At 39.7% G+C, this 20,479-nt stretch overlaps 1 protein-coding gene across 2 annotated transcripts in view; it reads left to right on the forward strand.

The window, feature by feature from the left end:
* The first annotated feature begins 1,566 nt into the window (after positions 1–1,566).
* The window catches only part of LAMA2 (laminin subunit alpha 2), a 387,452-nt gene continuing 368,539 nt past the window's right edge, over positions 1,567–20,479 (forward strand). Inside the window, exon 1 of one of the 2 annotated variants that reach the window (XM_075087596.1) lies at positions 1,567–1,746. In XM_075087596.1, coding sequence (XP_074943697.1) covers positions 1,662–1,746 — 85 coding nt within the window. In that variant the 5' untranslated portion in view covers positions 1,567–1,661. The remainder of the gene's footprint in view (positions 1,747–20,479) is intronic. The other variant, XM_075087597.1, reaches the window with a different exon arrangement.

Genomic DNA, 20,479 nt, shown 5'->3' on the forward strand with positions numbered 1-20,479 from the left:
AATTCCCTAAGATATCCCAAGTGTGATGCAACAGTACAACAGTATTAATTTGCATACCTTCACTAGAAATATTTTGTCTGATCCTAGGCCTTATATATCATAGAATCATAGAATGGTTTGGGTTGGAAGGGGCCTTTAAAGGTCATCTAGTCCAACCCCCCTGCAGTGAGCAGGGACATCTTCAACTAGATCAGTTTGCTCAGAGCCCCGTCCAACCTGACCTTGAATGTTTCCAGGGATGGGGCATCTACCACCTCTCTGGGAAACCTGTGCCAGTGTTTCACCATCCTCATTGTAAAAAAAATTATTTCTTATATTTGGTCTACATCTACCCTCTTTTACTTTAAAACCATTACCCCTTGTCCTGCTAAATAGTTTGTCCCCATCTTATAAGCCCCCTCTAAGTACTAAAAGGCTGCAATAAGGTCTCCCTGGAGCCTTCTCTTGTCCAGGCTGAACAACTCCAACCCTCTCAGCCTTTCCTCATAGGAGAGGTGCTCCATCCCTCTGATTGTTTTTGTGGCCTCCTCTGGACCCAGTCCAACAGGTCCATGTCTTTCCTGTGCCGAGGGCTCCAGAGCTGGATGCAGCACTCCAGGTGGGGTCTCAGCAGAGCAGAGCAGAGGGGCAGAATCACCTCCCTCAACCTGCCGGCCACACTTCTTTTGATGCAGCCCAGGATACAGTTGGCCTTCTGGGCTGTGAGCGCACATTGCTGGGTTATGACCAGCTTTTCATTCACCAATACCCTGAAGTCCTTCTCCTCAGAGCTGCTCTCAACCTCTTCATCCCGCAGCCTGTATTGATACCAGGGGCGATACAGCAGGTCTTTACCTGTCTGTGCAACTGGTTGCAAATCATCCTCCCACCCACCGTGTCCGTCACCTCTATTTGGGAACTGACACTGCAGCCAGGCACATCTTCACTTTGTGGATGAGGCCACCCTACGTAACTAGATCATTTCCAGCAGGTCACCACTCAAGCATAGCTTCTGCATCCAGTCATCATTGCCTCTGCCACACATTGGGTCCACTCTCCTGCTGCACCAGCCATCCTCTTCATCTTCTCTTTCTTTTCCTAGACATAAAGAAGGGAAAGAGGAAAAAGCGTGCCTGAAATCCAGGCACATCCTCCTTGCTGCTGCCTGTTTGCCAGCTACTTGCCTGCTTGGATTTTGCTTAGTCTACCTCCTTTTCCTCCTTTCAACTTAGCAGCTCATTTCCCATGAGGTGTGACTAAACGCTGGCAGCCTTCCTTCACGGCCAGCTGCAGCGCCTCTGCTTCTTCCAAACGCGGGGCTTCAGCCGGCGCTACCTGGCGCTCCGGGAGCGGGGGCCTGCGCGGCCTCCCGGTGCGCCCGGCCGCGGTGAGCGCCGGGGGGGAGCCTGCGGCCGCCGCCGCCCGCTCCTCCGGCCCTGCCTCGGGCTCTGCTCCCCCTGGCCGCCCCCCGGCCCCTCTCGCTGTCGCGCCTCGCCTGCCCCGGAGCCGCGGCCCGGCGGGGCGGAGAGCGGCGGGGCTGGGGGTGGGGGGGGGGGGCGGCAGGGGTGTGTCCTGCTCCTTGCCCGGGCCACCGCGGTCGCCTCTCCTCTCTCGGGCGGCGGCGGCTCACTCGCCTGGCCGGCCCGCGGCGGGACGGGCAGCAGCTCGGCTGCCCAGGAGCCATGGCACGGGAAAGTTTGCCGCTCCTCCTGCTCCTGGCGGCTCTCGGCAGCCGAGGCCAGCCGCCGCCGCCGCCGCCGCAAAGAGGTACAGGGGAGCGGGGAGCCCGTGCCTCGCTCGCCCCGACCGGGGCGGCGGAGGACGTAGAGGGGGAGGCGACCTCGCCACCGGCTCGGGAGTCCTTGTGGTGACGGGAGGGTCCGGGGGACAGGGACGGAGCGTGACAAGTGACCCCCAGCCTGTGGAGGCGTCTCGGCGGGGGGAGCGCCGCCGGCACAGCGGCCGAGCCGAAAGGGGCTTCTGCGGCGCCGGGAGCGCGGCTCTCGCTGGGGGCCGCGGGGTCCCGGCCCGCCGAGCGGCGGCCGCCGCTGCCGCCCCGCCCCGGGGCAGGGCCGCCCGGCTCTCCCGGCACTGCCGCCGCCGAGCCCCTGGCCGCGTCCGTGGGGAGCAGCTCCGCGCCCCCCGTGACGGCCTGACTCCACTCGCTCTGCCCCCTTGACTCCCTCACACGCTGCTGTTGTGAGGCGAAGCCACGGGTGCGAGCGTGGCTGCGTTGTGACTGAGCACGGAGGGACAAATCATACTTACGATTACTATTGTAGTTTAGGGACGGCCGGGGGACGCGTCCCGGTCCCCGGGGCGTCACCTGGTCCCCGCGGGCGGGTCTGTTGGCGGCCTCTCCCCGCTCGGCATCGCTGAGCCCGTCCCGGCATCGCTGCGCTTCGGGGCGGCGGGGTGGGGTGGGGGGGCTGCGTGGAAAGCAATGCGGGCGGCTCGGCTCGGGCTGATTTAACTTGAGGTGACGATTTGAGGCGACAATTTGAGGCGCTCACCCAGTAACACAGCTTTTCTCGGTGTTAAAAAACTGACCACGGCGGGAATGGGAACAGCATCAGTTGTACCCTGCGCGAGCAGTGCGCGTCTGACACGTACAACCATCTTCCGTTACACGGTGTTTAGGTGTGTTGACACCAGGGTGGGTTTTGGTTTGTTTGTTTGTTTGCTTTTTCAGTTCGTGTTATGTGGAAAGATCAAAAATGGGGGATGTACAGATATGGGAGAAATAAACTTTATTAAATTTATCAGCTCTCACAGGAAGTCCTGAAAGCCATTCTTCAGCTCACAGTTTTCCTTCTGGTGCCTGCATTTGCTGCTCTTTACATTTTTAGCCTTGCTAAAAAGAATTCAGTAAGGAGATACCATGGGTGTGTTAAAATAAAACTAATTAAAGCTATTGGAATAAGAGCTAGCTGCTGTTTGACCCTGATGTCACACTGTAGGCTGAACACTGGATTAGGAGTTTTTAGGGTTTACTCTGGAAAACATGATGCATTGTCATTTCACGAAAAAAGAGTCTCAAGCAGCTGACTCCTTAATCCTAGTTTTACCGTGTGAGAATGAATGACAGTTGATCAAGTATCTATGTAGATAAAAACTCATACAGAATTCGACTGTGTTTAGATGATGACTTATTGGTAAACATTGAAGACTGAGATTTTAAAATAGAGCGTTTAAGATACAGTGCAGCATGCATTTTCCTCTTGCTTTTTTCCTTTTTCTTTTTTCTTCTGCCAGCTAATTCAATTTTAAGCTAGAAAAACACTGATTTGTCATTTCTTTTAATATTCTGTCACTCACATGCACATACAGAGACACTTTTGGAGAATGTCCTTTTCTTTATGCAGTATGTTGGCTTTTTTAACCTCTGCAGTGAAGGGGATATGATCATTATTTTCCTTTTAAATGAGAAGTGGGTGTCTTGGGTGTTCATCTGCTGCATCGTTGGTGTTACGTTATAACTGAGTTCTGGTAATTCCATGAGGAGCACTAGGACTTTTAATTACATATTAATAATGTGATGGTGGGATCTTCTAAACCTTACAGTTGAATTCAAGTGCTGGCCTGCCAAATTTTTAAGGCATTTACTGTCTTCTAAATTTCTTTGTAACATCTGTTACAGCTGCTAGGAGGTGCTAGCACTATGTAGACATCAGTGTGTGGCCCAGGCAAAGAGGCAATGAACTCCTTTCTAATGCAAAAAGTTTGAAAAGTCTGACTTCACTGAAATCCTGGGGGATTTTTAACATGTACAAGAGTATTACTAGACCCATGGTTTATACCTTTAGACTTACAACTTTTGTTTTCCCACTTAGTAGTTATTTGGTAATAACCGTAACGCTGGATGGTAAGTGTTGCTCTCTAATTGTTAGCACCGGTCAGATGTCTGCGGAGAAAATTATGTAACAAAGCTGCAATGCTTTGAAAAACAGTATTTGAGACATCACAATGAATTCCCATGTTGTTTTTTAGAACAGAACAGTTCAAGAACATTTTGCACCTCAAAGATGGGAACAGTCTGTAATTCTGGTTTTTTGTTCTTGGTTGGGTTTTTTTAAAATAATTTTTTTATTTTTAAGTTGGTGGAAGATTTACTGTGGTCAGAAACCTGGAGCTAATTTTAAAGTTTTTTTTTTTTTCAGCTACACATGTTATTTGTTCTTCTGCTGTTTGAACACTAAGTAATCATGTAGAATTTCTCATAAAATGGAAGGATCAGAACCAGCAAGGCATGTGGATTCTATAACAGTTTTTCTTAAAGGCATGCATAACTTGTGGTTAAGGGAAGCCTACTGAAGAGCTATATAATGCTCTTTTTGAATTTTGAACCTTGGTTCATCATCTCTCCTGTGGAATGTGAGAGAAGCAAAATAGTAGTTCAGAAAGGAATAAAAAACTTGCTTTTGATCTTGAAGAATTCATCCTTTTATTAAAAGGTCTAAGTATCATGGGAGAAAACTGTAGCTATGTATCTGTGAAAGGTGTGAATAGCAGGGACAGGGCTAAGGAACATACACTGCACAATAGCTTGATCTGTAGTGTCAGCTGCTGGCATCAGTGGTCATAACTCATGGAGTACAGGTGTTTCTTAGTATCTCACAAATCGGAAGTGTAAGTCGACTCCAAGAGCTGACGTTTATAGGATGCTTATAAAGTCAAAGTGCAATTTCTCAGTTGCAGGAGAAATGAGGCGTGAACGTCAACCTAGTGTTAGCAGAACATAGCCGGCGCCCGTCTGTTAGGCAGTGGATGGTGGCAGGTTGGTCAATATTTTTGCCTGTCTGTAGGTGTAGGTTTTTTTAAATAAGTTTTCAGAGCTTAGTTCAAAACTGTTCTGTGTTATGTCATGGAAACGAGGAGTTACAAGATCCCTTCCCACATATGTACATGCATGCATGTTGTACACTGTACTCTGAAAAGTCAAGAGAGATAATGGGACATAATATTTCACATACTAAGATTGAAGAATGTTGTGTGCCACTAGATTCTGTTTCTGGTGACAAAAAACCATATGCTTTCTGGTAAAGCAAAAGTCAAGTCTCCTATTTCTTTATAGGGACCTCTTTGAAATAAGGTCAGCTTTTAAAAATTACATACCCCCCCCCCCCCCGTAATCTTGATACAGAGAGCATTTCCATCATGGTTGATAGTACTTAACCATCAAAACATTCTGCTGACTTTATTTGGAAAATGGTGCTTCTAAATTATTTAGTTGGTATTGGAAAGAATAATGTTGGTAAATTTGCATTCTACTTTCCGTAGAGAACAAGACTTAGGTGATTGCTCTGTCTATCAGCTTGTTCTCACTTAAATAAATTTTGAAACTGTTGTCCAGTATCAAATTTGAAAGCAATGTAGAAGTCTTTAAGATAATCACTGAAAATCAATGGCTATTTGGGAGAAAGAACCCCAGGGTACTTTCTCTTCTGTGAGAGGAAAAGTAGAATTTAGCCATTATCTAAACCATTCAGTCTGGTTAGTCAACGTATGTGGGGATCTGGCTTCAAGAATGTGAAGGAGAATATATCTGTTGTGAGGGTGGGGTTCTTACGATGTGTAAAATTCTGTGTATGTTTTTTAAAAAAAGGATTTCTTTAATCCAGTTTCTGGATTTTACAACAGATGACAAGCCTTGTTCACTGAAGGTATATTACTGTATTCTATGTATACTGCATTCTATGTATACTCTTTTTCCATTCATTCTATATGCTACTAAATGTTTTTGCATTTGGTGATCTGGAGATTAGGATTTTTTTTTCTTTTTCTCTCTTTTTTTTCTTTTTACATGTGTGTATACAAGCCATATTGATAAATTCTAGTAACTCTTACAGGAGTATTTAGTGCTGCCTGGTCAATAGGGATTAACCAGCCTCAAAATTTTGGGAGATGCTGCTCTCAGAAGTATGTTGTAAAGTTGTTGTCCATATTATTTTCTTATAGTTTAATAACTGGTTGAGAAAGTGAAAGCAGAGGGTATTAATATGTTTTTCAGGTTTAGAGAGTGATAAAGGAAAACATAGTAATTGAAGGCCAACCTTAGGTATTAGAAATAGGTAGAACTGCCCAGACTGACTGGAGACATGAATTTGTGTGTGTTTTTGTGTACATGCTTTAACTTGAAATATCCACAGCCAAACTGAATGAGGTAGGTCTTGTACAAGAATGTGTGAATTTCGCCAAGCAACAAATAAAAACATAAGATGCACTTTATGTTTAAAGTCCTTATAATTAATTTTTCTCCTACAGTTTTTTAAAGAAGTCTTTCTTACTAGGCTTGAAATACTGAAGTCAGAACAGTGATTCTTTAACCTGTTCCAAACATCCGCTTTAAAATAATACAGCAAACAATCATTTTTAATTAATTCAGGCTGGAGGAAGGAATCCACCCACACATGTTCTAATTTCTTATCCAGCTACTTGGACTGACAGTTTTTGGAGATTATAGTATTTTGTAATAAGAGGCAGCATGAATTCCTGGTGCTTTTTTTTTTTCCTTTTTTCCCCTGAAGTCCAGGCTCCTTATATTTGTAGGTCAGGAATAGTAACAGGACACAAATACATGCAAACATGAACGACTGTGTACATCTGATTATCCCCTTTTCTTTCCCAACTTTTTTTAGATAATAAGCCCTTAATTACTGGATTTTTTTCTTCCTGAATGAGGGGTCTGTCTAGAATATCTGAGAGCCTGTACGTCGTGCACTGACAACTCAGGCCACCCTAACAGTAGTATAGACCAAATCTTGCTTACAGATGCAAAATACAGACAAATATGTTAAGTTTGCTAACCTTTATATGGACTCCATCCATGTCTTTGAAACATGAAAGGGAATTCTTTAATATTTGCCAAAAAAGCTAGTTCATGAGCTGGTTCTTGCTGGTGACTACATGTTATTCTCCTGTACCAGCTACTGTAGTTGATAGCTGATTTCTAGTTCCTGCTTTTCCGCAGTTTTGATGTTCTCCTCAATCTGAAAATATAGATGAGAAAATGAAAATGAAGAAAATGGCAATGATTTTTTGGATGACTTCTCAACTCCTGTACCATGGATAAGGTAGAGATTAAACCTTTTTTTTTTTTTTATTAATTTTGGTTAGAAAAAAGATCAGATTTCCAGAAAAAAGTAACTTGAATTTTTTTATTCTGAGAAATAACAAAGACCTCTCAGGATTCTTGCAAAACTCAAAACAAATAGCTGTTACCATGCTCAATTTTTTCAGCAGTTCAGTCTCCATTAGTTACATCTTAGCATCACAAGGATTTTCCTAGGACTCTGCTCCCTGCCAGATTCCTCTAGCAGACATTATCTTTGAATCAGACCTTGTAATAACATTAAGCTGTAAAGCAGCTGTAGCAGCATTATGCCAGGGAGCTCTTGTGAAACCTCAGGAAGAATAATGAACATTCCTGCAGAGTGGATTATCCAAATACCATTACAACGCCTTGCTCTGTCCCAACTGACATGTGTATCTACTACTGTCTTAATTCATGGATTTAGGATGTAATAAAAAAGAAAATTACCAAAAAGTGAACAAAATAGGATTTAAAACATATATTTTTATAGCTATATCTTTTTCTTTTTTAATGGCAAATTACTATATCTTGCCATTCTTCACCTACTCCGATGAGTGGGGGCAGTCTTTGAGGTCAGTTAGAAAGAAACAGAAGAATTCTTCATCAGAAAATTTTGGAAAATGCCTCTAAACATACTGTATATTTCTCACTGCTATGGGAAGATGGAGCAAAGCTGAGGGTTGGCAATCAGGAACTCAGGGGTGCAAGAAAATAAAAATGAGAAGCACTCTTTCTGCACACTTCCAGTGAAAGTGAGAGTTGGTTTAGGATTTAATTGGGTTTTCTACATATAGACCAACTCCTCAGATGAACTGTGAGAGTTCACTCAGGCTACCTTTAGGTTTTGGTGGAAGATGCCGAACATGGCAATATATTCCTCTGTTTATGCTAGCTGCTCAGTCCGGTTCCACAGAAATATCTGGGTAAACTCTATTATAGGGAAGTGCATTACATATTAACTTTCCTGGAGTACATCCTGCACTGAGAATGCAGAACTATTGCTGTATGTTTGTTGCTGAATAACGTTTAGGCTGGGAGAAGGAATAAATAAATAGCATTATTTGTACATATTACTATGTTTCGAAATATGTATGATAAAATACTGTGTTGCAGTGATAACTATTTTGTGCATTTTCTAAACCCGTCTGCAATGGTAGGGAATATGAGTAGTCTGGATTCCTCCGAAAGCCAGAGCGCTCCATGAAACAAGAAGAAATCCATGCCTGTTAAAGAATGCAAAGCAACATAAATAAAACATACAGGGCTTTTGAATTTGATATTCGAAACGACCAGGAATAGAACATGTATGTTTGTGCAAATCCCAGAGCTGGTGATTTGGCTGTGATGCAGTTGCACATTTGATTTAGTTGTGTAAATTATGGATGCATTTTTTGTAGTGCTAACAAAAAGATGACTGCAGAACATCAAAATTACACTTCATGTGTTTAACCTTGATCCATCATTGACAATACTGAGTTTGTTAATATTACCTGAAAAAATAAATTCTCGGTACCATTTCATCGCTGTAGATAATTTTTTAGTCACCTTTTATGACAATTATGGAAAAACCTCAGCTGTGAATGTAAGAATTCCCATGTACAGTACATGGCATAAAACCAAGTGTGTTTCTCATTGGCTTTTGATTTTGGTATAATTGGAGAATATTTTCTATTAATCATTCCTTTTTAAAGAAGAATGAGCCCTCATACCAAAACATTTTCTTTACCATGGAAAAAAACCTACACGTTTAATTGAAAAATACATTTGTAATACGCACACTGAATTATTCTCTTAAGCACAGTCTCTTTCTACAGCTGGGCACAGCCTCCTAAATTAGTTCCACTGTATTAAGGTTGTGTGTTGTTTGGGTTTAGGTTCTGTGCAAGTGTGCTTCTCCCTCCCAGTCACTTTTGGTATGCTTATATAGTAAATATGGCAAATATTTTCTAAATTCAGAGTAGGTGGGAAGCTTTTACATGCATACCCTATAATCACTGATTACACATGCAGCTTCAGTTTCCTCCCCCAGCTGCAGCTTTGACATGGAGAATAAGGCAGTCATTTGCCAGAAAAATTAATAGTTAAATGCTTGTATCAGCTTCATAGCTTGTTAACTAGAGAAGAAAATGCACTGAGCCTGCTTGCCATATTGCTAGGAATTATTTAAAGGTGACTTTGAAGCTCATAGTTTAATTGTTGAAAGAACTTTTGTGGCATAGAAAAGTGATGGGAAAACCAACAACAATAATCATTATCATCATCACCATTAAGAGCTTGAGTCAGTTCTTGGGGAAATTAGACACTGTCTCAGAAGAATGAAGTGGAACTCAAGTTGTTACGCTGACTCACTTGTCTATTCATTGAAGATACACCTTATCCTTAGGTCAATATTGTGACTCATTATTTCTCTTCTGGCTCTCCTTCTTAGATGATAATACCTAAAGGGATCAATGGATGCAGCTGTGTTGTAAAGTATTGGTTCTTCATGACACTAACACATCTGTAGCACAGTACTTTGCGTCTACTTACAGTATCTGTTTGTCCCAAAGTATTTATTTAAAACTTCTGTGATTCTGAAGTGGTGATAGGTTCTTATGCAACTACTTGTTTTGCTGGCCTGCATTTTGCCGTCTTTCATCTTGATTAAATCCCATAATATAACTCAAAATAGTAAAATTACATGTATGCCAGTAGTAAGAGAGAGATCAGTGCTTGGTTTAGTATGTTACTGTGGACAGAGAGTAAAACCGTGTGTATAGTTCTTTGCACAGTCTTTCTATGTTATTCATTACCTATACAAAATCTGTTTTTTACTTTAGTCATTTGTGGCTTTTAATTTGAACACGTGGCTTACTGATACATGTACAGTGTGACAGTGCTCATCTTAAAAACATTGCTTGAGGAACATAAGGTACTTTTCAAGGGGAAAAGTTTGGGAGAGAAGGCCATTTATGTCTGTAAGAATGAAAATAAAAATAGTTAGATATTCTGTGAGATGACTGCTAATAAACCAAGCTTTTTGCTTCAGGAATTAACCTTTGCTGATATTAAGCCTTCTCTTTGTATTCCAGGCTCTTCAGGATTAAAAAAGAAGTGCCATATATACAGAAGGTGATATGGTGCTGGACCACACGTATGAAGTAGTTAAAGAGAAAAATTGTGGTGATGAGCAAACTAATGAAAGATATATAGAAATTTCTCATTGTGTTTAGCATTATAGAGGACACAGGCAGCTAATGCCCTCAGGGTTTTAATCTAAACAGCAGATACAGGAGGATAGAAATGCCGATTTATTAAATTAACAACTCTGGGTATAGGATTTGTTGTTGGCATGAAAATGTTTGTGGAATCAGCTTAGATATAGATTGATTAAGGCTGATGAGTGGTATCAGCTCAGTAGCTCTAGGGGAAATAGGTATTTGAGATTTATGGAAGGATATAAAGAACTTGTGTGAAAGTGCTGATAAAGTAATGACATAATATAACTCATTGTTGAATGGGTTATATGAACAGCCTCATAGAGGGGAAATGGAAATTGGCAAATATGATGCTAATATTTAAAAAGGCCTCACACGATGATATTGTAATTATAGTTTTAGAATGAACGTATTTGTAGACATGACAAAGAATAGAGTTAGTAAGTGCATGGATAAATGTGTTGTGCTGGCAAGAGCCAGAGTGGCTTTTGTGTATTATATGGATAAGTCTTCAAAGAATTTGTATTAGGCATATTAATAAGGGCTATTATAGTAGACTTGGGTTTTCAGAAGAGCATTTGAGAATATGCCTGAATGTCTTAAACTACAGTATCATAGGAAAAAAAGGAAAGAACTCCATTTATGGAAGAATTTACAAAGGCTTTGATAAAGTATATGCCTGGCTGGGATGGAATTAGTCTTAAATTGAACTGATAGATATGAACATTAGTTATATTGGAAGCTCTTCAGTAATTTGTTGTAATACTAGTAGTGGTCTGCAGAGCCTCGATCCTTCAATTAGCATGAGAAAATGCAACATTCAGTTAAACAGGGTGCAGGCAGTTTCTTATGGCTCAGTTATTGAAGAACAAGTAAGTAGCAAGTGTTCTACCTTATCTAACTGCAAGCTGCTATGAGTCCTCAAGAATTCCAGTTCTAGAGACGATCATTTATAGACCATCACTTTTCAGTTGAATCTCTCCATCTCTATGGAAGATGGGATAATTTGTAGGCAGTCTGCTTCAAAAATGGTGAAACCTGTCATAGCTCAAAAGTAGACTCTGCTTTCAATCTTCTGCCTCAGTTCTGTGCTTTTGTGAAACAAAGCAATTGGACATTTCTCATGCAAGAAATCCTCATTGTCTCACTTTTCCTTCATTTTAGTTGTAAATATTTTCATAGGAAGACTTATGCCTGGAAACATGAATAATCACAGCACAGAAAATTCCACTGCATGGACAGTTTGAATAAGTTAGGAAAAGTAAGGCTTAAACAGGTTTGATGTAAGTTGTTGCCCTAGCTTGTTGGTAAATGCAGAGTGAAAACAATCCCTACTGTAATATGCATATTGTGGTCTTTAACTGCTACCTCTCTTCCTGTTATTACCAGCCTTTTTTTAATGTTTATATGTTGCTGTTACAACAGGAGAGAGTTTTCTTCCCAGTAACTGTTGCATCGGCTATCAGTTTTGTGCACAAGAAGCTGAGTAGTGTGTGTCTAAGATTACTTGACAGACCCCCAGGGTCAAATGTGATGAGGAGCATTTATCCTGCTCAGGTGCATGACTTGGAACACGGTGGGTGAAGGGCACTGTTTTACTCTTCTTGTCCCATAGAATAGAGTTCTTTCTAGGAATTAGAAGGAATTTTGGCTGCATGATATGAAAAGAAGTATTTCCAATGAGTTGAAAATCCATCGATTAACTAATCCATTAATTGATCTAAGTACCTCTGTAATATAACATTTAGTTTCAAAGTGAGTCGACATTATTGAGACAATCTAGAATGAGATGAAATCACTCTGCTCAATCTGTTTCATAAACTTGAGTAATTATTAAATTTCATGTTGAAAAGCCATGATATTCTTCACAGCAGATCTTTAAATCACTTCTGGAATTAGTTCAAAAATGTAGCATCTGTCTACAGTATATAGACAGTTCCTGTACAATTTTTTTTTTGAAGTGAAACAAAACTTATGTATTGCCTGCTAAAATAAATCCATGAGAGCCCAAGGAAATAATTTTCTCTCATTCACTACCTGGTTTTCCTTTATGGCTGTTAGTTGAAATATCTGAGTAAAATACCTAATATCATGTGATGTGTACTCATTTCAGTGTGGAAGTTAGGTTTGTTTGAAGTTACAGTGAAATTCTTATGGACTGCCTTGTGGCAAGAATTTCACTCCCAGTCCTTATAAAGGGAGCAAACAACCCAGAACGTAACATTTTGTTCTATCTTAATGTTCTGCTGAACATACGTGTGTGTAAGCCGTTTATTTCTACAGTGACTGGAAGAACAAGAGGAACCAGAGGGTCCCAGAGCTGTCAGAATGAATAGTTAAACTGAAGCATTAGCTATAGTTGAAAACCAGGGAGTGAGTCACTGCAGAGAGCTTTTAAGGAGCATTTAGTGTTGTTTCCTGTTTAAATGAGGCTTTGTTTCTATCTTTGTCTATAAAGTCAAGGGAGGTGATACAAGGTACCTAAACAGTGGACAAAAACATTAGCTTTTAAGACAAACCAATTGTAGAAATGGCATGCAAGGGGAAGTTCTTTGAAATGACATGTAGAGGCCCATAGTAATCTCTTATGTTAGGAATTAAACTTCTCTGTGTCCAAGCTGAGATGTTTTCACTGTATCAGCTGAGCTGAAGAAACAGCTGTTCTAAATCTGTGAGGATTAAAATATTGATTGGCGTGTCATCAGATGGTGCTTCTAGAATCCCACTCTTCTCTTTCATGAATATTATCACTCCTACACATGCACTCCTGAGTATATGTATGGTTTATGAAAAACTTGACCAGTGGTAATTTCGAATAGGTATGTAATTCTTTACGTACAAATAATTTTGCAGTTTTTACCAGTGCAAAGGAACTTCAGCCAGGGATTCAGGCTTTATTGGATAGAGTGTTGTAAGAAGTAAGCTCAAGGTTTTAGAGGCTTATTCTAAAGGAATTTAGTTTCATTGTTATTAGCAAAGCTTACTGTGTCTGGCAACTTATTTTAGATTTTAAGGTGGATTTAATGTGTAAGAGTGTATTTAGGCATATTGGACCTAAAGAGATTTTAAGATATGATGCTTCTCAGCCTTAGTTTCCACTAGGAAATACAATTAGCATGAAGGAAGATGAGTGTATTAGTTTTAAGTAATTTTTTTTTTTTAATTAGCAAACACACACAAGCTGCTTTCTTCCTGAATATCATTGCAGTTTTGTTCTAAAACATATCCTGAAATTTTAACCTATTTTAACTCTGGTTATTGTTAGTGGATGTTGTATCTTACTAAAATCTTCTCCCATATATCTTAACTCAATTTTTGTTCCCGATATGCTGTACTATATAACGGAGGACTTTGGTTTCATCACAGTGTATGTCGCTCTACCTAAGATGCAACATATATAATGTTTACAATTACTGCATATTACTAAGCTGCATTAAAATTCCAACTGAATTAATTATCTAGGACTTTCAGATTTTGGGAACAGTTTTGAGTGAATCTCTATTTTTGATGTGAGACTATGGATATAGGCCAGAGATACAGACCATGTAGTTTGAAGCAGACAGATTGGCTGCTAGGCAGGGCCTATCTGTGGCAATATAGACAGATTTAGTCTAAGGAGGAACAAATAAGGAGATTGTAATTATTCTGACGTACTTTGCTTTTTTAAATAGTATTTTTAAGAACATTCTAGACTAGAGACAGGTCATATTTCCCACCCTTGTAAGAAGCCTTTTGTGTTCCAGTATTATTGTTATTATTCTTCCATCCCCTTTCTCTATGGAATGTCTCTGTAGAACTTCCATTAAAAGGAAATTACTTGTATCTGTCTAGAATAGATGTGTACTTGGAAGGTGAGCTAAGCTGTTCTTTCCACATTCATAAATGAAGCTTGTACACTGCTATTTAGATAAGTGCATTGTGCTTTTGATATAGTGGATGTATAATTAAGTTTTTATTCTATTAACATTATTAAATCTAGTAGGTTCATGACTTCTGCCCACAAAAGAACTTCCCTTTGGATCTGGCAATTTACTTGGTACAAGACCTGAATGGAAAAGATGAGGCACACACACCTTGAATAGTTTGTTCATGGTTCATTCTTCAGCCTGATAAAAAAGGCTCAAGTGGATTATTTCAGTAGACCCAGAAACAGAAGCTGTGTTTCTCCTGGAAATATGTTGTTGTCTGAGAAGAACATCCATTTGTGCGCCAGCCTCTGTCTTCCTCAGAAAAAATGTTGATTTTTATGTTTTTTTGTTTTTTTTTTTTTCCCCAAAGGAAAAGGCACTCTTGTCCAGCAGGTGGTCTCCACTACTGGGTGGACTACTGTTGCATTCATTTATTTGAAATGTGTGATACGGGATTATTTGTTTTATTTAAAGTCTGTGATTGATCGGCTTGAATCACACAGACCCAAACAGAGAGATGCTGGGGTCAGGTTTCTTTCCCAGGTGTGACTATTCCAGCACAATATTCCAGGAAACTCTTCTGGCTGATGCTTTTTAAGCAATCCATGCCATCATGTACACATATGTATATTTCTAACATATCCTATTATTGCAGTCTTAGTGAATATGGATGATTAGCCCCCCACATATATGATTTGACTAGAAAAATAGCAGCACGACAAGTATGTGTTTTTAAAATGTGATATTTGTATTAAGGCAATCGTCAGTAGTGTGGAGAGGATGGTGAAGCTGGCCGTAGAAAGTGCTGTGTAAATAGTTAGAGATAGTGTCCTTTACTTAAGACTGCTTCACTTTCAATATGCTTATTCTACAAATGCTTACATGCTCAGGATGGGATTTTTGAAAAATATTCAGTTATTTTTTATTAGTGGAATGCTTTGTGTTTGCAGAGTCGGACCTTAGAAGGACAAGTAATGCATGAAGGATGTAGAAGTTTAGTGGCCTTCTAAATCAGGTTGCAGTATATTTTTTTGTCTTTGCTAATAAACTCTTGCAAACTTGATATTTGAACAACATAAACAGGAAGTTATAAATTTAAATGAAGGTTAAAAAATAATGTCCTAGATTTGCATCTGGATTTTGTTACCAATCTTAAGATGCTACCCAGAGCAACAGCATGCAGCATGGGAAATCTGATAATGTTGTGAATCTTTCAACCTTATGCATTCTAATCTGAATGTGGTTTCCTGTAGTATTGCTGATATGCCAGATAAAACAAGCTTGGATCCAAAATCAACCTCTGTTATAAATGGATGCTCTCTGTTATCCCTATTTGTCCTGTAATCTGTGATTAACTGTTCCCTATTGCAAAGGGAAAAATGTTATTTTATTGAGTTTTGTGTGTAGACTTGCTTCCAAATGATAAGCAATTGTGGTTTACATAACTGTTTAGTTCAAGTGCGGTTAGGTATTATTTTATGCTACATTTAAGTGTAGAAATACTTTTATTCAAAGCAGCATCTTTGGAGTAAGATGCTTTCATGTTTCTTCAATAGCAGTAAAACTTTTCATCATGATGAAGAAATTACTGTGATTTGGCTTCCTCAGAGTAAGTGGTTTTTTTTCATTTAGTTGAAAAGATGTACAATAGATTACATTGTCTGTAGAATTCAACAGAAAAATTGGTATGAACAAATAAAATGATTTATTTTGCTGCCTCTGAGTGCTGAATAGAATTTGTGAATAAAAATACCAAGATCTGGTCCCTTCCCTTCCTTTTTTTATGCCTGGGCAGGCTTCCATCAGAAGTTCAGATGTGAATTCCAAAATCAACATTTCATTACTACACTGAGAGCACTTTGGTGTCTTTCTGCTCTAGCTTATGTAGAGTTACACAATAGCCCCCCATCTCACTTAAGGATTTTCTATATGTGAAGAATCAAGGAAGTTTTGAGAGGAACGCTGTTCTCTCTTATGCTAGAAGTGTCTTAGCATTGTATTTCTCTTACAACTCAATAAGGCATTTCAGAAGCATAACCAAACCAGAAAGCTACCACAGAAGCCCAAGGCACTGAGACATAAAGTGCTGGGGGAAGCATCTATACCTGTTAACATTAGGCATGTAGCTTGATTAGGGAGATAATTCTTTCTGTCAATCACCAATAGTTATTTTGTTTCTTACCGCACTTCAGAGTACAAGACTGAGGTGCTCTGATTTGTCTTTGGAAGGAGACTTGCCCTTATCGAGAGAGATTAACTGCCCCCAGTTTAGGCACTTTCTTGTCTGGTACCTTGATACTGTTAGAAAAAAGGGCAGGTCATCAGGAAAGAACTAATACAAGTGAGTAGTAGATTATATGATTAGCAATTGAGTCCAATGCTGTATAGATAGAAAGGCAAAGAAAGAATAGCAGTGAGAAGATTATTGGTGAAGTTATAATATACCTCTCATGTTGAAGGACTAGACTAGGCTAGTCTCCATGGCTGAAAAATCATGCTTCCTTTTGTTCTCTGGGCCAAATCAATAATCAAGAATTCACAGGAGAACAGGTTGAATAAGAAAAGTAAGAATTCCTACTCTCTCCTTTTCAACTAGTTTGGAATTTGGGCTGGTGTCCTAGGAGATGGAAAACATGGATTTAAGTCCTTCTGGGCAAATACAGATAAATTCCCTGTACTGAAGCTACTCAGTTTGTTTCAGCAATGTACTTTTGAAGCCTTATTAGATGTGGAAGAGTGATGAAATTCACAAATCATGTACCACTTGGTGGAGGTGACAGTTACTGAAGTCTTAGAAAGTAAGCAATACTTGTAGAATTGCTAAGACTGAAGTTGAAATAACAGGAACTGAAACAAGGCAAAGCTGAGACCTACTTTTTTAAACTCCAATCCTGCTTTTTTTTCTTTAGTGCTGTCATTTTTGAGGACTGCAGGATCGCCTTATTTTGTCTGGCAAACAAACATCCATACAAAGTGATACAACTACAGTTTTCAGTGGTAAGACTGGTAATAGACATCAACTACCAATGGCTTCTGTAGCCCCTTTATTACACAGCCATATTCACTGAGAGTGAGAGAGGCATGGTTTTAATTTGCTTTCTAGCTCAGCTTTTCTGTGAAGAAATTGCATCGGTAAAATATTACTTGCAGCTATAGTTATGGTTCAGTGATATTAGCTAAAAACCTCTATTATGAAAGGAGGTGGAAGCATATTTCTAGCTCTCATTTTGAAATGCGTGTAGGTTGAATTCAGGAGATAAGTATGATTGTGACTTTTTTTGTAAACCCATGGGGAGATGAGAGCAGGAAACCCTCATTCTTATAGTGGAACAGTGTCAAAATGATAGTTTTCATCATGCAATAATTTAATTTCATCTGATCTAGATAATGCAGACAGTTCTGCGTGCACATAAAAAACCTGGGGTCTGTAAAATACTGCATACACTGTAGGGTTACAGTGTCACGGAGAACAGGATTAGGACACGGCAGCATTGATATAGTGAGAATCGCATGCCTAGGAACTCAGGGTGGCAGAAAGAAAAGACTTTCAAATGTTGCTGTGGGAAGTTTATTGATTAATTTTTCCCCAAATGCTTTAATTTCTATCTTTCTGAAGAATAAATTAGCCCAAGATATCAGAATCATATCTGGAACTTGGCTTCTGTATTTATAAGGCAAATACAGTGTCTAATGCCAAGTGGTGGTGTTTTAAAATTAATCAAGATTTTCTGTATTATTATTACTAGACCAGCCTTAAGGCATCCAGATTTGCAAGAACTGGGATATAAACCAAATCTACTAGAACACACATCACCAGCAGACAACTTTTCATGGCTATTCCCATATTTTTTTCCCTCTTCTCCCAGTGGAATCTTCCCTTACTGGGGGGGGAGGGGGGGCAGGGAGCAGGGCAGGGAGGGTGTTTAAAATCCAATAGGTTCCTTGTAAAGACTGCATGATTTTTAACACGGGGAAGGTTGCCATATGTGTCATGAAGCTTTTTGGGGAAAAGTGGGAAAGGGTTCAGTTCTTTTCTCAAATCTCCAGGGGCACAGAATATGATCAGAATTTTTGGAAACCTGATTTTATTTTGTAAAATGGAAATGTTGTGTACAGAAAGAAAAAAGATTGCATTTGTGTAGCATGACAAAACCCTGGTTTTGTTGTGAAAGGAGCAGCTGTTATCTCCATTACCTTCAGAGAATAGGTGTGGTTCATGCTTGCTACCTCACTAGATTTGTGCAGTTTTATTTGAAAGAAACTTGGCTATCTTGTCACTGAACTTCAATAAACAAAATGTAATGTAGCTGTTTTCCTTTGAGATTTTCTTGTACTTCCTATCTAAAGCTGAGCCAACAGAAGGTTCTTTGCCTCAATAGCATCAGACATGACAAGCACCTGGTTTTGGGAAGTCTGCTTATCCTTTTAAGTATAGGAATTGCAATTATGCAGGACCTGGAGGTCAATGTTGAGATCATGACCACTGCGGAGGGCTCTTTTGGTACATGTGGCCAGTTGGCTAGCACAATTCAGTGCCTTTTCAGCACGCCTAAATTTTTGGCATGTAGAGATTTGAGAAAGGACTTGAGAACTGGGAGAGGCAGGGTTTGTGGAGCCTTTCCTTAAACTCTCTGTAGCATGTGGAATAGATATATAAAGTTACATGATGAGCAGAGGATTCTATGAACATTTTAAAGTAATGTTATTAAGGTCAGATGAACTCCAGATACTTGTTCTTTTAAAGCCATTTGTTAGAATGTAATCCTTTTTAATTAGGCGAAAGAGCCACAATAAACTTATTTTTTAAAAAAATCCTAGGTCCTAGTGGGAATAATGAGGAATTGTGGACACTTGATTTACTATTTGCACTCCAAAGAGTTCAGATGCTGTTTCAAGATTTTGGGGGCCTACTGAGTTTCTGGATCCAACCTTTGGATGTGGTCTCTTTTCTTGAGTGAGGGAAGCCTTAGCTTGCATATAAATTTAGTTAGGCTCAGAATTTTGAAGCAGCTATGGTTTTCTTTTGCAGAGGAGAAGGACTCAGGCTTAGATGCAACAGTAATGGTCTTGGTGTCTTCTAAGAACCACTCCATTTATGCTGTTTGGTGTTTGGCATGAAAAAAATAGCAGTGTATGTCTGTGTGTTGTGCTTGCATTGGAAGTCATAAATTCAAGAAGATTTTATCCTTAATCCTTTGACTTGTGTTTTAATTTCTAAAAAGATATGGAGATTTTGGCCTTGCAACTTATTTTCTTACACTAAAACAGGAAAAGCAAATGCTGCTTGCATCTTTTTATTTTGCTGTAATTTGCTGTCTCTTTTTTTCCCGTGGTGCTCTTCTCCCCCTTCCACTATCTGAAATTAACCTGAAAATTATTTGGTATATAAATCCTATATTATATATTCAAAGGTGGGATATGGGAAACCCTAAACCTTACTTTAAGCCCAGAATGTTCACTAGGCCAGATATTTCATTCCTTGAAAACTAGACAGTATGAAACAAGGAGGCAGTAGAAGGAACTAGCATGTAATGCTTTCTTCCCAGCAGATTAGGTAGTGAATTAGGGAAGATTTGTCCAGATGATGCTATATGGCAACTATAGGCCTGATTTCAAGCTTTCTATTCTTCTGAACTCTGTCAGTAATAGGCCACAGCATTTTGTCAAGATACTGTCATGCAAGTTTAAGAGTTTCTTTGAATGGTGTTATCGACAGGAAATGATGAAGAGAAAGTAAGTTACACGGCTCTGAATTTTTTCAGGGACTGAACATCTGAACATCTTTTGGTCTGTTGGCTGAGAAAGTTTTCGTCACCTGTGTTAACAAGCACCTCAAAGGTAAAAATTGACCAAACACTTGGAGAGAAGTACTTTCCTCCTTCTCCAAGATCAGGAGCATTCCTACTTCCATTTACAAGGACAAAGCTCCCTTCTTTTGCCTTACCTTTGTCTTTCTCTCACTGTAATTTTTTCTGCCCTCTTCCGTCCCCAATGCTCTTCCTTTCTTTCTCTCTCTGTTTTTCTCTTCCTGTTTCCTCTTTCCTCTCCCTTTCCTTCTTTTTCTCACGTGTCTTGCATTGAAGCTTGCTAGCCAAGGGCAGAATCTTTGTTATGTAAATCTAAATAAAATAATGATTTGACAGTGCTTAACAGAACTGTAAGATTTCACTGCTCAGTCTTAAGTGAAAATACAACCTAAACAAATATAGCTAACAGAAATATTTAATCTTCTACCTTGCCACCTCAGATTCTTAGTCTGTAATTGGTCCTGTGCAGGTCAGATAGAGATTTTGCTCATCCCA

This window comes from Phalacrocorax aristotelis, chromosome 3, assembly GCF_949628215.1.
Source record: "Phalacrocorax aristotelis chromosome 3, bGulAri2.1, whole genome shotgun sequence".
NCBI lineage: Eukaryota > Metazoa > Chordata > Aves > Suliformes > Phalacrocoracidae > Phalacrocorax > Phalacrocorax aristotelis.